The 15,959-nt window shown below is 55.6% G+C and overlaps 1 protein-coding gene across 1 annotated transcript in view; it reads right to left on the reverse strand.

Annotated features, from left to right (window-relative positions):
* CACNA1E (calcium voltage-gated channel subunit alpha1 E) overlaps positions 1-15,959 on the reverse strand; it is a 96,173-nt gene that overhangs the window by 35,710 nt on the left and 44,504 nt on the right. The window contains exons 9-23 of the mRNA XM_053950042.1: positions 12,628-12,743; positions 11,611-11,664; positions 11,148-11,273; positions 10,700-10,909; positions 9,340-9,452; positions 8,984-9,096; positions 8,732-8,863; positions 8,351-8,423; positions 7,857-7,974; positions 7,509-7,576; positions 5,783-5,880; positions 2,712-2,768; positions 1,267-1,851; positions 883-1,157; positions 100-259 (exon numbers count right to left, since the gene is read on the reverse strand). Of these exons, the coding sequence (XP_053806017.1) occupies positions 100-259; positions 883-1,157; positions 1,267-1,851; positions 2,712-2,768; positions 5,783-5,880; positions 7,509-7,576; positions 7,857-7,974; positions 8,351-8,423; positions 8,732-8,863; positions 8,984-9,096; positions 9,340-9,452; positions 10,700-10,909; positions 11,148-11,273; positions 11,611-11,664; positions 12,628-12,743 (2,298 nt within the window). The remainder of the gene's footprint in view (positions 1-99; positions 260-882; positions 1,158-1,266; positions 1,852-2,711; positions 2,769-5,782; positions 5,881-7,508; positions 7,577-7,856; positions 7,975-8,350; positions 8,424-8,731; positions 8,864-8,983; positions 9,097-9,339; positions 9,453-10,699; positions 10,910-11,147; positions 11,274-11,610; positions 11,665-12,627; positions 12,744-15,959) is intronic.

Here is a 15,959-nt window from a genome sequence, read left to right on the forward strand (position 1 = left end):
ACACTCAGCTCCCTTCTCACAGGGATTCCCTGGTTTTGGTGATGTCGGGGGTCCTTCCCCTTGCAGCCCTCCCCAGCCCCAGTGTGAAAAACGTCTCACGGGTTGGTGGTGCTGAAGATGAACATGGAGCTGTGTGGCACCATGGCTTTGCCCGTCTCGCTCTTTTCCTTCTTCCGCTTCTTCTTCTCCATTCCTTCCTCATCCTCTTTGGTCTCGGCCTCCTTTAAGGGGCTGGCTTCACCATCTGTCTTGTTGCTAACTGCAGGAAAGTGAGAGCCTTTGCCCGACCTTGCACCCAGACAACACCCTGGGGTGTCCCTGCCACCTAGGCAACCCTCCTCTGAATTCCTGCTCTGAATCCCTGTGCTGTTACAGGGACAGGGACTAGGCAGGAAGAAAATATACCAGCTGCTGGGATGGAACAGATGAAATGGGTTTATCAAGGCCAGTTTTCACCTTGCTGGTTAATTAATAGCACTGTTTAAAGCAGCTCACCTTGACAGCGAGGCTGCCGCTAAGGGGTTTGAGCGACAGTGAGCTGCTGGAGGCTACAGATGTTCCAGGAAAAACAGGGAATGTGAGAGTTTTGCCCAGGCAGAGAGGAAGGGGAAATGATGGATGAGATGAAGGGGTGGTGGGAAATAGTGGATCAGATGAAGGGGTGGATGGGAAGACGTGAGAAAGGGACACAGGCCCCAGGGCATGCTGGCGCATCAGCGTTTGGGCTCCCCTGCAAAACTGGGGTGAGATCCTGCAAGGAGGAGCAAGGAGATCCCCCCAGCTGATGGATGTGCACAGGAAAAGGCATGCAAGCAGCTTTCCATCCCCACAGGGTCCCCGAGGGCTGGGAGAGGGGCTCAGGAAAGAGAGACGGGTCCTCACTCTGTACCACAGCGGAGTCGTGGACATCGATCATGATGGCGGTGCTCTCGGTGGCCTTCTCGGTGTTGGGGGTGATGGAGGAGAGGTCAGGCTCACTGTGGCTCACGGTGCGGCTGGGCTCCAGCAGTGCCTGCTCGCTCGTGTCCGGGCTGCTGCACTCCTGCTCCGTCAGGTTGCCCGTCTTCCCCTGGGAGAGCTCAGGTGCGGCGTGTGGGGGGCTCCCTTTCTTGGTGGTCCCAATCAGATCGGCATCGCCAGCAGGAACCCCGTTTGTCCTGCAGCAGGGACAGGGGAGAAAAGGAGGTGTGAGAAGATACGGGCACAGGAGAAGAAGAGAATACGAGGAGCTGTGGGGACAGAAAGATGCTCTCTGCAGGCACCAACCTGATGGACTCTCCACTCGCCTCTGGCTCCCCCGGAATCAGCGCCTCTGCTGCAGCCATGTCCCCATGCCGGTCCCCGTCCTGTGCCCCCTCGGCAGTGCTGGTCTCCTCCAGCCCCATCTCCTGGCTGGCCGAGCGGCTCCCCAAGATGCCAGCCGTGTCCTTCCCCTCCATGCGGGCTCTGCGGTGCCGGCTGCGCCGCTGGCTCTGCCTCATCCTCGCCCTGTCCTCGATGCTGCCTCCTGCCCCGTCCTGTTCTCCTGGCTCACAGTTCCCATGGCAAGACTTCTGCTGCCACACGTCCCGCTTGGCCCGTGGCGATGTCCTGTCCTCCCCACCGCCGGGGTTGGCCCCCGGGACTGGCTGCTCGGGTCCCTCGCGCTCGCCCTTGCCCTGCTCCTCAGCGCATTTCTCCAGGGTGACACCCTCCCCGGGTCTCTTCCTGCGGAAGATGCTGGCGTGGGGATTGATGAGGGGCGGCTCGTCCTTGTTGATGCCCTCCTGGCTGGACATCTGCATGTGCCGGCGCAGCTGGCTCGTGCGCTGCTCCCACACCGACATGTGGTGCCGCCGGCGACGCTCCCGCCTGCAACGGGGGACAGCGAGGGGTCACCGTCCCGGCTGCCCACACAGTCCCCTCGGTGAAGCACCCACCCTGGATTTAATCTGGGAATCCCAGGCAGAAGGAAGTGCCACTGCCAGGGTTACAGGCTGTGCTAGGGCTTCCTCAGTGGTGCTGGCGGGGACTGGAAATGGGGCTGGGAGTGTGCTTGTGCCCCTTCAGAAAGCATCAGGCTGATGGATGACCGGCCCCAGCAGCCTCGCCGCTGCCCTGAAACTTTCAGGCAGTACGTCCAGTTTCTGGGAGCAGCCAGCATCCTGCCTTGCCCTATCCCAGACAGGCAGAGACCACCTTCCTCTTGTGTGACTGCCTGGGGACACCTTAAATACAGGCCAAGCCCTCTTGCTGCATCCAGGGACCTCTCCTCGCCTCTCTCCCAGCACATCCCGGGTAGAAAGCCTGCCCTGAGCCTTGAGGAGCAGCGATTTTGACTGTCTGAGGGCAAGGAGCTGCTTCTGGGCTACGCCACGAAACCTTTGTAGCGTTGTAAAACAACACCCTGGAGAAGACAAGACGTGCCCTTCCCGACACCCCCGCGGCACAGAGAAACACCCAGGAGCACACACGGGCACGGGCACTGCGCACACCCCACCGCACACCCACGTGTGCCGTGCGGCACCGCGCACGGGGGGACCCGCACACACCGAGGGGAGCGCGGGGGCACACGGATACAGCGCACACACACACACACACACACAATGAATCCCCACTCCCGTCCCTGCCGGCCAGGCCGGAGGAGAGCGGGGTGTGCCCTGGCCCCGCGGACGGACGCACAGACAGCACAGGAGCCACAGACGGACACGCGCCCCCCGCCGCCCACATACAGGTGGCTGCTGCGTGGCTCCCACATCGACATGTGGTGTCTCCTCCGCCTGTCTCTTCTGCGGAGGAAAAACAAACGGGTTCAATCCCCTCCTTCCACTCGTGTGGGCAGCGCAGAGAGCTGTCCCCCCTCCCTGGGCAGGGCTCATCCTGGCCCTGTGCATCCACAGCGAGCCCCCACGGGCACGCTGGTCACAGGCTGCCCTCGCTCATGCTGGCACTCTGTTCCCTGGGAGCTTTCCCCACATCGTGCACAGGGAGAGCAGCGCAGGCTCCGGTCCTTCAGAGCCTCCAAGATATCCTTGGATACTTAACCGCTGTCTCAAACTGCTCGAAATTCACTTCTCCCAAGAAACACGTGGCAATTGGAAAGAGGAAGGAATGCATCAGGCCAGCCCTGAGCTGCTCAGAGCCACCGCCATGAGCTCACGCTGGCCTGGGAGCACAGAGGGGAACGTGAACTTCCCCAGCAAACACAAGGCACAAGGCCAGGCTGAGATGCTGCAGAGCTGCTGTCACCTGAGCAGCCCCCACACAGAGCAAGTTAACAGGGCTGGCAGGGTGAGATTCCAGGTTTTAACCTTTGCCTCTACATAGAAAAGATTCGGATACACACAGCTCCAAGAACGCTGCCCTGAGAGTGTGCAATCATAGAAACACAGAACATCCTGAGTTCGAAGGGACCCACAAAGATCACTGAATCCAGCTCCCGGCCCTGCACAGCACAATGCCAAGAATCCCCACCATGTGCCTGAGAGCACTGTACAAATGCTTCTTGAGCTCTGGCAGGCTCGCTGTCATGACCACTTCCCAACAGTTTGAAGGCATTCCCCCTTGTCCTATCACTTGTCAAAACACCACCTTGTCAGAAGTCCCTCTTCAAGCTCTCTCAAGGTGCTCCAAGGTCTCCAGGCTTAACAACCTCAATCCTCCCAGCCCCAGCTCACGGGAGAGGTGCTCCACTCATGCTGGTGATTATGGTCTCCATGGATCCCCGTGCATGGGAAGGGCCCAGTGCCACGCTCGAGGCAGGGCTGGAGCTGCCAGCACCCACAGCATTCCCACAGCGAGCTGCCGAGCCACCAGGCGCATCCACGCGGCGCGTCCGGCACCAGTGCATGCAGGCGCATTGTTTGACACGTGCCAGCACCCGCACGCGCCCACCTGGCAGCCCTGAGCCATCTGCACCCAGGTGTACAAACACAGCGCTCCCACGGGCACCGGGGCTGCCCACGCCATCCCTGGCCTCATGGGAACACCCGTCCATCCCCACACTGCCGGCAGGAACGCCCGTGCCAACCTGCAGGCGCCAGGTACCCGCGTGGAAATTGGAGCCACCTGTGTGCAAAGGCAGAGCCCTGCTCTGAGCTCCCTTCTGTGCCAGCTCTGCTCTGCCTTGGCCACCACTGTGTTGTCCCCACTGTCTTCCACAAGCTCAGCACCACCAAAAGCACACCAGACCTGAGGCTGAGTATACCATCAAGCCTAACCCGTGGCATCTACTGCCTGGCCCTGACCCTAATCCATCCTGGTGAGTGGGAGGAGCCGGAAAAAAGCCCCATGAATATCAATACCTCCCCTTTCAATGCCAGCCACCAGAACAACAAGGAAAGGTTGAAAAAATCTGTTTTCCCAACCAGCTCTGTCTGGCAATGACTAGAGAGCTCTGTCAGGGATGTGCAGTGTGGGCAAATCCTTTACTGCCCTAATATATTCCATCTCCCCCTCTTCCTCTCTCCTATCTGTCCATTCTCAGTCTCTCCCTAGCTCTTTATTCCCTCACTTTATCCAACACATTCCCACTGGTATCCAGAAACAGAGCCAACATACAGACTCCACCACCTCTCCCCTAAACCCCCCTTGTACCTGGGTAGACAGATTTACTATGAACACCCCATCAGCCCCAATCCAGGGTAAAATCTGTGGCTGCTGGGGGATCAGGCAGGCCTTACAAGCACACCCTGTTCCTGCTGGCCCTAAAACCATGCAGGATGGGGGACCACAGCATCCCACCACTGCCAAACCAGGGAGGGGGCCGTTCCCAAGGCTGCCTCTGATCCCCCCCAGATCAGCACTCGCCTGAAGACAGCAGTTTCTCTCAGCAAATCTGCAAGAGATTCTGCCGTGTACAAGCTTGGCTGGGTTTCAAAGCATAACAAAACCTAAAATTCCCTGGGAAGGGATTCTATTAAAAAAAAAAAAAAAAAGAAGGAAAGAAAAAAGAAGAGGGGAAAAAAATAAAATAATCCCTTCAGCTGTACTGAAATGTACTGTTTTGGGAAACAAATCAAAACGCCTCATTCCAGTGTTGACTTTGAAAGTTTTATGTGATTTAGACCATATGACATCGCAAAATAAAGAGAAAAAAAAGGCAGCTAGGAAGGGAAAAACAGAAATTTCTCCTGCTGAAATGCAGAGACAAGGCTTCTTAACACCATGCTGGAGGTTTATGTGGTTTGGGGCTTTTTTTTCTCACCCCAATCAAATTTTTGAACAATCAAACATGGTTTCACAAACCCGCTCCATCTTTCCTAACTGCATCCGCTCCCAAGGAAGGAGCCCGAGGGAGATTTGTGACACCACTGCTCCCTTCTCCCCCAGCCCTGGCTGCTCTCCTGCAGCTCTGCCATGAAGAAACACTCCCCAGGAACAAATATCACCCCTCCTCAAGAATAACTTGAGATACTTTCCTCCTCCCTAGCCTCCTACCATCAGCCCTAAGCGCTTGAGCTCTATATTTGGGGCAGAAAGCCTCTTTTAGCATATTTTTGCCATGCCCAAGCACTGAGGCTGCAGCTTGGTGTAGAGGTTGGCAATTTCAGGAGCTCCCTGGAGAGCTGTTCCCCATGCTGTCACCTCTCTAAAAGCACTGCTGCTCATGGGGAGCACACTCCTAGACCTCCATCCGTCTTCAGGAAGATGCCCAGACAGGGAGTCACCCCATGTGGGGACCCCTTTTTTCTTGTTGGCAGCCCCCCCAACCAGCCAGGCCAGGCTCTGCTGCAGCTCTGTGCCCTTCTAAGCCTGCCTGGGCTCGGGAGGGTCACCAGGGTGGTGTTGGGGAGTCACTCACTCGATAGCAGGCATGTTTGGGGCAGACATGGGGCTGACTTCTTTGGCTTTCTGAAGGGCGTGCTTCTGGTTAAAGGCCTCCTCTTCCTCCTGCTCGTCCTGCAGAGAAAAGAGGGCATTGCTCAGTGGGGTCTCAGGGCTCTGAGGGAAAGCTCAGCCACTGGAAGAAGTGAGAGATGTGCAGGGCAACCCCTGATGCCAAGGCTTGAGGGATTGAGGGGGACCTGTGCTTCTGACGCCTTGGAGTGACAACCTAGAACAGAGGCTAGACAAGGTTAAGAGAATAACGTGGGGTTTTATTAAAGGATAATAGACACACCTTCAATAGGCACACTTTGGGCAGTCAAAGCTTCCCACAGGGGCTACACCCAATATGGACAATGGTTGTGAGTTTTTCATACCATTATAAGTTTGGTCCCCATATCAGGGGTTAATCCTCCAATTACAGCTTCAGGTGATGAAGTAATGTACCCCCAGTTTGCTCCCTCACAATTCACTTTTTGTTCATACTTTTCAGGGCCTGAGGCTGTAGGGTGTCCTTGAGTTTCAGGCCCAGAGGGATTGTTGTGTGTGACCAAAATGTGAAGACAGTAGCTAACACTTTATATGGAATTTAGAGTTGTGCAGTACTGCAGTACAGGATTTGAAAAATATAAATTTTTTAAGGCATCGCTTCAAGAGACACTTTGTCTCCCTTGTGCTGTGGGTATGCAGGCTCCCCACTACACCAGATCTTCCCCAAGGCATCGGTGCTGCTTGAATAAGTGAGCCCAGCCCACTCCAGGCAAGAGCTGGGCTGAGCATGGTGGGACAACCCCAGACAGCACAGACCAGCTCAGCCCCCCCTTCTTCACAGCCACAGGGGCCAGACAGGCATCCCCCAAACCGAGTGGGAGGTAAGGCATCCATGAATGACCCCGGCAGAGACCGGATTGCTTTAATGAGTATGGTTGTGTCTCCGGAGCAAAGAATGTCATTAGGAGTCATTAGCGAGCATTCAGCCTTTTCAAAAACTCAGCGCTCTCTTAATTGATGCTGCCGATACCCGTGGGGCTCTCCCATCCCTCGCACCCCAGCGGCAGCCGGCAGCCCCTGGAAGTGCCATCTGCACCCTCCCCCCGTGGGAGGACCCCTGCACACAGCCCTCAGGCAAACCAGCACCGTGCCCCGTTTCAGGTCAGATTTACACCGGCGTGGAAGCCTCCCAGTGAGCCCCAGGGACGTGAGTAATAGCCCTGGCTCCACAAAAATCTGGGCACCGCAGGATCACTGGTCTGCTCCAAAGAGTGGACACGACTCTTGCAGCTCTCTCCTACTCACCATTATCCAGATCGTGCCCCAACTATTTTGCGTTCCCCAAATATTCCCCAGCATGGTCTTAAAAGCAGCTGAGCACCAGCCTAAATTGCATCCTAAATCACATCTGCTGCCCACATCTATGGGCAAATGGGGAATAAATATTGACACCACTGGAAAATGCTTCCCACTCCACATCTCCAGAGTGCTCGGGCAGAAAACAGTCCCCACATCAGGTCCCACCCAACAGATGAGGGTTATCTCCATCTGTCTGGTGGCAAACGGGACTGGGGAGTTTAAATGGAGAAATAATTAAAGTGTGGGTGTTCCTGGAAAGACCAGCAGGTTTAAGTGTTTTCCTAAATCAAAGCCTAAATGGCTTTGCCCCAGTTCTCTCCACGGGAGAAGGAAAAGGAGCAGCAGGAACGTACCTTGGTGAGCTCCTGAGCGTTGGCCAGGTTGTCCACGGCAATGGCCAAGAATACGTTCAGCAGAGTATCTGAGAGCAGCTAAGGATGCACAAGCCGTGTGTTAAGGACATGTGTATCTGCAGCTCCCAAGGAGCCCAGCCAAAGGCACAAACTCCTCACCCATCCCACAGAAACAGCCCTCAGTGCCCCTCCCCACAGCTCCTGCTCTGCCTTTGGGACACCCAGCGCTGCCACACGTGTGTGGTGGGTGTCCCTCAGCTGGGAGGGGAAGAAGGGGAGGGGGATGCCCCCAGAGAGGGTGAGGAGATGGGGTTGTCAGCACTGAAAGCACAGCAGCCTGGTGGATACAGTTTCCAAACAGGGTGAGGACAATGAAGTAGATGGAGGACCACATCCCTGAGCGCACGCCTCCCTGGGAGCGGATGCCATTGTACATCACCTCATTCCAGTCCTCGCCTGTCAGGATCTGCGGGGACACACGGCAGCAGCTCTGTCACCTGCACCTGCCCATCACCTGCACATCTGTGCCACCAACGCGTGGGCGCCATCCACAGAGACCCCCTGCAGTGGATAACCCAGCTCTGCAGCACCTGAGGGAGATCCCACTGCACACTGATGAGGATTTAAAGCCTCCTCAGAAGAGTTTTGAAACTCTTCATCTTCTCTAACAGAGGTGGAAGAGTTTCCATCTCTTTCCGTCCACTTTGTTGTAGAGGAGAGGGAGGAAGCAACAGCTGATAGAGGGGAACCTGTTTGGTGTAAAGAGCCCCTCCCAGCCATGGGGGAGAAACCAGGTGGTGCCAAGTCCCTTTGCTTGAGTCTCCTGGCAGCCCAGCTCCTACCTGAAACACCGTCATGATGGCTGCAGGGAAGGTATCAAAGTTGGCCGAGGGAGTCCCATCCATGAAGTTAAACCTGGAAAGGGAACCACGTGGGTGAAACACCAAGGTCACCAAACCCCCGACTGCTGTGCTATCAGTTCCCTTGTGTTGAGGAGGACCTTTCCCCACTCTAGAAAAGGTCTCCTCAGCATATGGTGCCAGAAGCCAGAACGTCTCCTGGCTAGAAGAACCAGCACAGCTCAAAGGCAGCCCTCAAGCAGGGATTTTTGTGTGGGAGGAGACAGAGGGGGAAGGTACAGTCTTGCTGGGCTCCCGAAGAGGGTGTCATCACTTGGCTTTAACGCTAGGAAACTCCTGTTCCTCAGCCTTGAAATGACATACCTGCCTCCAAACAGCTGCATTCCCAGCAGGGCAAAGACTACAATGAAGAGGAAGAGGAGGAAGAGCAGACTGATAATAGATTTCATGGAGCTCATCAGCGAGACCACCAAATTCCTCAGGGATGCCCAGTACCTAGAAAACAGAGATATTGCTGGAACACTGACAGTGATGCTGGAGAGCAGCAGTGACTGGATCTGGGCTGCAGCCACAGTCTGAGACGGAGGGCAGCAGGCACTGATGGTGGGTACGCACTTGGTTATTTTAAATATCCTCAGGAGACGAAGAGCTCGTAGGACACTGATCCCAAAAGAGGTTCCTGGCCTGAATATAGCCCAAACCACTTCGAAGATGCTTCCCACTGTGACCTGAGAAGCAGACACAGCCACAAGTCAAAGACAGGCTCAGGATGGGCTGCTGCAGGGAATCTTAACGTCCCTGAAGATGAGGCACCCACCACCCAGACCAGGAGCTGGTGTCACAGGCTGTCCTGGCAGAAAGTGCTCCCTGCCCACTGTGAGGGCCATCCTGATCTCCCCCTTGGTGCCTTGCATTGCAGACCCCTGCCAAGCATCTCCCCCCACACCCACAGCATCCCTGGGGCTGCTCACCCCACAGTCGAAGCAGTTGAAGGAAGAATGGAAGTAAAGGCGTGGCCCCATCCCATACATCTTCAAGGACATCTCCAGAAGGAAGAGCCCAAGAAACAGGAACTCTGCATAGTCTGGAAGACAAAACCCAAGTGTGCTTGAGGTGCTGAGCTGTGTGGAGCATGCTGCATGCACCCACCTGTTGAGCATCCGGCAGACCACAGAGATGGGACAAGTCAAGGACCACGCTGCATCCCCAAACTCTCAGAGCTTGGGATGAGGGAATTTGATCTGTGAGGAGCTAAACTGTATGCAACAGAGCATCAGACCCACGAGTTAATCACACAGGGAAGATGCACCAGTGTCCCAGGGGACTGAGAGGACCAGACACGGCCAGCACGGAGCAGAGCAGCTCTTTGGCATTACAAAGCCTACGAAGGCATCAACCACACGACACTGTAGAGGAATATTATCAACCTGGATTAAAATCATTGCATGGCCGGAATCTGGGCAGGGAAACAGAGCTGAACAGCCAAGAGCCAGTGAAAAGCCTTTCCAGCTATTTCATGAACATTTAGCAGGCAAGAGCCTGGCTCTTCACCTTTCCCAGAAGATGCTTCTCACCACGACCAGCTGCCACACCACACTGCGGCGGGCTGGGAGCCCAGCAGTCCTGAGCCTACTGCTGCAGATTTGGGTAGTGCTGGGGCTTGACAGGTGACACATTTTCAAGGTGAGGAAGAATAACACATCCAAGAAAGCAGCACCGTCCCCACTGCAGCAGCTGAGGAGTGACACATGGGGCTGACCACGCTGCTCTGCAGTAGCCCACGCTGCAGTGCTTCCGAGACCTCACCTTCTGTCCTGGCCCATGCTGGGCTCAGGGAGGCTCCATAACTGGGAACCTCCAAGGCTGGGATTCCCTCACCATGCTCTGCACAAGGATTTTAACCAGGATGTTCTGCCATGATCAATCCCATCCCTACAAATTTACACCTTTCCAGCAATGGCTTGTGCACATTCAAAGGTGGTTCTCCAGCAAGCTTTCCATCACCACTGTTCACAATTTTGGGATAAACTCCACTGAGACTGGCAGTGTTTCTCTCTCATGGCAAACACAATCGGACCTGAAGGACACGGAGCCAGCACAACTCCTCCGTGTTTGCTCACAAGGCTGAGACAGCCCTCAGTGGCCATGGGGCCAAGGGCAAAGCTGAATTAAACATCTCTACACGGTCGTTTGTTATCAACAGTGGATGGAGCTGAGGTTATTCCCCACCCAGCTCCACACCAGCATGACTGTGGTGGGCCTCATCCCTATGTGCCTTGAGGCAAGTAGTGAGGGTGTGCTGCAACACTCTCCCACCTACACCAAACTCACAGAGGAAGTGGGTGAGCCAGGCTGGCTGGTTGTGATGGACGATGGCCACGCACGCAGTGTTGAGAGCCACCAGGCTCAGGACGATCCAGTAGAAGACCTGGGATTTGACCATGTGGCGGACGGAGATGCGCAGGAGCCGCTCCTTGTGCCGTAAGTAGGAGGCACCGTCCACCCTGGCACCTTTGAGGCCAGAGTGACTCGAGGGGTTACCTAAAGGGAAAAGAAGGGGGACAAGGAGTTGGATGCTCCAGCCTCCCCTGCAATATGAGACAGGACAGATTGCTCTTATGGGGCACAACTCATCCGGAGAAATTTTATGTGGCAGCAGGAGGTTTGCTGCTAAACTAGCAGAGATGTCTGGATTGTGACACTCTCCATGTGGGTGGGTCTCTGGGAAACCAACCAGCTGACACAGGTTTGGGGTAAGCAAGCCGCAGACTGCACTGACCCAAGGTTGGATGAAGAGGTCTCCTCTGCGCCAGCCTCCGCTCGCCCACGGAGGAGATGTCGACACAGTGCTCGTCACCCGACATGGCATCCGTGCGGTTCCGCTTGATGGTGGCTCGCCTGAGAACTGGGAAGGCAAGAGGAACAAGTGTTGGAGTCTCAGTGGCCCAACTCTGCCAGTAGCCAGCCCGCTGGATCAGGACCTGGTAATCAGTACTCGGGTCTGGTAGCAGGACGAAGAGACCCAAGTGATCCTAGTCCACAGCTATCCCTTGTGTGGGATCAGACACCTGCCAGCCTCCACGCTCTCTCAGCAGTTATGGTGCCAATCCACCTCCCCTCACCCCTCTCTTGGACTCCAGACCCCACTGGGGCTTCCCCATCACAGCTGGAGGGTCTGAGCCTCCAGCTCTAGGCAGGCAGAAAGAAAGGCAGGCAGATTTTAAGGGCATTGCTGGTCTTACCTTCTAAGGCTGAGGTCCCCGAATTTTTGTTCTCTTCAGCCAACATGACTTCCTCTACGCAAAACACACAGTTCAGCATCAGGAGACAAGGCACTGTCATATGTCACTGCCTGCTACTTAAGAACCTCCCCCAGCCCAGGGGCTGGCTCTGCAAACTCTTACCAACTGCTGGTTAAGGGCCCAAAAGCAAATTCTGGAGGGTGACAAGTGGCTGCTACCAAACATCGCATCAGAAAGAAGAATTACTTGTGATCAGCCCTTCTCCCTCCACTGTCATTAAGCTCATGAAGGAAGCTTAACATTATGGGCAGGTCTGGGGCTCAAACAACCCAGTCCAGGGCTAAAACTGAGGTCTGGTGCTCAGCACTCATTTGAAGACACCCATCTTTTACAAACAAGTCTGAATGCTGGATGAAAGTGTAAATCTTCCCTTCCCAGAGCTGAATGCACTGGCCTCATTCCTAGGAGGAGCAAGCAAGGACATGGGCTGTGGCAGTTTGGGAACCAACACCCACGGGCTGTCATGCCTGGTGTCAGGAGGAAGCCTGGAACCTCCACCACCCCCAGCCCAGGTCCAGGAGTCCCGAGGTAGGAACCAGTAAGTTCATCCCCTCCAGATGGCTCCAGGAGATGGCTCCTCTCCCTGTTGACTGCTCTTCTTTCCCACTGCCCACCACTGCAGGGGACTCCATCAAATGTCGGGAGAGAGGAAACCATGGCAGAGCACAGCTGACAGCCGTGTTGCTCACAGCCTCCCTGGAGATGTAACGTGCTTCGTGCACAGAATGTGACAATTTCATGCCACAGAACATGAGGACTCACTGGAGGTTGGTGAAGTCCTTGCTTGCAGCCTGGTGGGACCATCCCACCAAGCTCACCCATGCACTCAACATCACCACGTGAGCACCTTGGACACTTCAGGGCTCAAGGATTCCTTTCTATCCTCACCACCCCACACGACCAGCAGTCTTTGGTGCCCGTTGTCCCCCCGGATGTCCCCTGGCCACCATCCTTTACCCGCTTTGTCTATCCACGCCCGGTAGCCGTTGAGCTCCCGCTCGATCTGCTGCTGGCGCCGCAGCTTCATGAAGGCTCGGCGGTTCTCCACGCGCTCTCTCTCTTTGGCAAACTCCCTGGGGAAGGGCAGAAGGGAGGGCTGAGAGCAGGGCCAAGGGGCAGCAGGATGCCCAGGGGGCTGGGGAACCACAGCACAAAAAGCAGGGACCAAGGTGGTTGTTGGGGACGTGCATGGCTATCCCCAGCCAAAGTGTGACCAGAGGATGGGTAGAATGATCAGGGAGGAGAAAAGCAGGACTGGATGGATGTGAGCAAACACCCTGCTTGATCGCTCAGTCCTGCACGTTCCAGCTGGGAGCTGCTGCTCCTCAGGAAGGATGATCCCAGTGCCACCCAACTCCAGAGCCAGCTCAGCTTCTGTGTGTCCCTTCAGGGAATAAAAACTGGGCGCTGTGAGGAGGCACTGAGGGGATGGAGGAGGGAAGGTCCTGTCCCTTGCCTTCACCTCCTCCTCTGAATCCTTTTCCTTTCCAGCCTCTCCTTGGAGTATTTTCCCAGAATGTGAGACATGCCTGTCCTCCTCTGGATCTCAGGGTCTCGCAGGAGCTGTCCAGGTGTCATGACCAGCACAGAGTCATGCCCCACCCCCAAGTTCCTGCATCTACAGATGCATCTCCCAGCCCACGCCCTCAGCCCCTTCCCGGTCCCAGGATGCTCTGAGGGAAGCGTGATTACAAAGAGCAAATGGCACTGTTCTCTCTGTGAGAGGAACATCTCTCTCCCCAGAGACCAGCAGCAATCTCAGGCCTCGGAAAAATAAAAACTATTCCAAAGAACAGAAAGAGCTGGTCTGTCTGCTGCAGGGAGCGTTCAAGTGCATTACCCCAGCTGAGCTATTACACCCTGATGCTGTGTGGGCTTTTGCATGTGTGTGTGTGTGTGTGTGAGTGTGTTTGTGTGGAAAGCCCGGAATGTTCCCTGCATCTCTTGTTTAAGATCCCCAGACAATTCAAGCGCTTTTAATTCCACCCCAGGAAGGTGAAGTTTCCTGCCGCTCTGGCATTAAGTGTCAAATGACTCCCCCTCCAGCACTGGCTTTCAGACTGAAATGAGACTTTCTTCCTGGGGCAGGGAAGCGGGGCGGGGAAACAAAAGGCAAGGAAGAGAAAAGTGAAGGGAAGGAGGGTGGGAGGAGATGGGGGAGAAGGAAGGACCTCCCCAGCCAAGAGTGAAATGCTCTCTCAGCTTTGGGCATGCCATGCCAAAGCACCTCCTTGCTCTAGCTGGAGGAAAGGCAGGAGCATTTTAGCTGTGCAATCACTCCTACTACCCTTTGTTTGGAAATTTGGGATGTCAAGGAATGAGAAAATGCTGTTTGGAGTCAGAGTTGGAGGGGGAGTTTCCTGTCCTCTGGTCCTCCCACAGCTCTGCCCCACCAGCCATAATTCCACAGCAGCCTTGGCAGCGCTTTTCCCAGACCCCACAGATACCAAATCCTAGAATGATTTGGGTTGGAAGGGGCCTTAAAGAACATCTCATTCCTTGCCATGGACAGGGACACCTTCCACTACCCCAGGCTGCTGAGAATCCCATCCAGCCTAGCCGTGATCACTTCCAAGGATGGGGAAGCCACAACTACTCTGGGCACCCTGTGCCAGGGCCCCACCACACTCACAGGCAAGAGTTTGTCCCTAATATCTAATCCAACCCTGCTCTCTGTGAGTGGGTAGCCATTCCCCCTCGTCTTATAACTACATGGCCTTGTCCAAAGTCCCTCTCCAGCTCTCTTGGAGCCTCTTTAGGCCCTGGAAGGGGCTCTAAGGTCTCCCCAGAGTCTTCTCCACTCCAGGCTGAACAACCCCAGCTCCCTCAGCTTGTGGGCAACTGGGAGAACTTGGGAAGCTCCTCCTGATTTGTATCAGCTGGGAACCTGGCCACTCTCTGCTGCCTCCTGCTTGCCTATCCCTCCGTCCTCCAGCTCCCTTTGCTGCATGGCAAGAGAAACCATCATCATGTGCCCACAAGTGGAAGCCACCCAGAAGGACCAGCTGAGCCTCAAGCCACCTCTTCCTGCAGAGGGGAATGGGGGCATTGAAAAAGGTGCTCATCAAGCAACACTTCCCCCCTTTTCCTGAGCCAGCCCTTTGGCTCATGGAGCACTGATTTACAGGAGGCTGGTGCCACATGCACTCAGGGACAAGGACCGTGCAGCTGCGGCAGCGTCCCCGAGGGAGCCGCTTCCCACTCACTTGATCCCTAATGGAGCTTAATTGCTTTTGTCCATTAGAAGGAGGAAGGGGTGGCAGAAAGGGGAGGGGGGGGGGGGGAAAAAGTTAATCTCAACTTAATGAATTATTACATTTCAGAGAGACGCGTTCCCAAGCAGGGCAGCAGCGGGGGCTGGTGACATCTGAGAGTGGGTAGGCGATGCTGACAGATCAAGGATTGCTCAGAGCTGATTTGCAGCAGCGGGTAGAGATAATACTGTGTGTGAGTGAGAACAGGGCCAGCCACGGTGACTGACAACCGCTTGGGAAGGCTCCAAGTCACAGGCAGGGCAGCCTGGCATCGCCCAGAGAGCAGGTGCTGTCTCCCATCAAAGGGCTCTGCTCCTGCTCTCTTGGGGTTACATCACCAGGGATGGCCAAACTCTGCCCTGCAAAGAGCCCAGGGAGGTGCTGCCCCATGGAGTTCCTGCAAGGGGGCTCAGAGCACCCCAGCAGATTGCACAGTCTCCACCTGCAACACCTCTGCTTGTCCGCCCAGGTCTTCTGGCCCCAAATCCCGATGGCTCCAGCTCGAAAACATCCACCCTGGCAGCCAAGATCTGTGATGCCAACCTCGTGTCACTGCAGCCCCTCTCTGCCCAGCCTCGTGAAGCCAAGGACACTCAGAGAGCTCTAGAGGCAATTGCTGAAGGCTCTAGTGGGGTTTGGGGATAAATATGCCATCTGTCCTCCTGTTCCCACGGGCACCATTCCCCCACACCCCATGCCCAGCCCGCTGGGGCCAGGGGAGCACAGAAGCTTTGCTCCTCCTCTGCCTGTAAATTCTCCTCCACAGCCTTGGCATTTTCCTCACATGGCCTGAGAGCATCTCTGCTCCTGGCAGGAGACCCTTGGGGACACCACCATGCTCAGCCACATTCCTCTCCAGGCCCCACAGTCACCCTCACACCAGGAAAGACATGGTTTTAGTCCAGCGTTATCTGCTCTAAGGACTGGAAAGCCCAGGTCTGGTTTCAGTGGGAGAACCACTCCTCGTGGAAGCATCCAGCTTGAAAATGGGTCCCCTCTTAAAAAAAAAACAAAACACAAGGAAACAGGAAAAAA

Source organism: Vidua chalybeata, chromosome 9 (assembly GCF_026979565.1).
Source record: "Vidua chalybeata isolate OUT-0048 chromosome 9, bVidCha1 merged haplotype, whole genome shotgun sequence".
Lineage (NCBI taxonomy): Eukaryota > Metazoa > Chordata > Aves > Passeriformes > Viduidae > Vidua > Vidua chalybeata.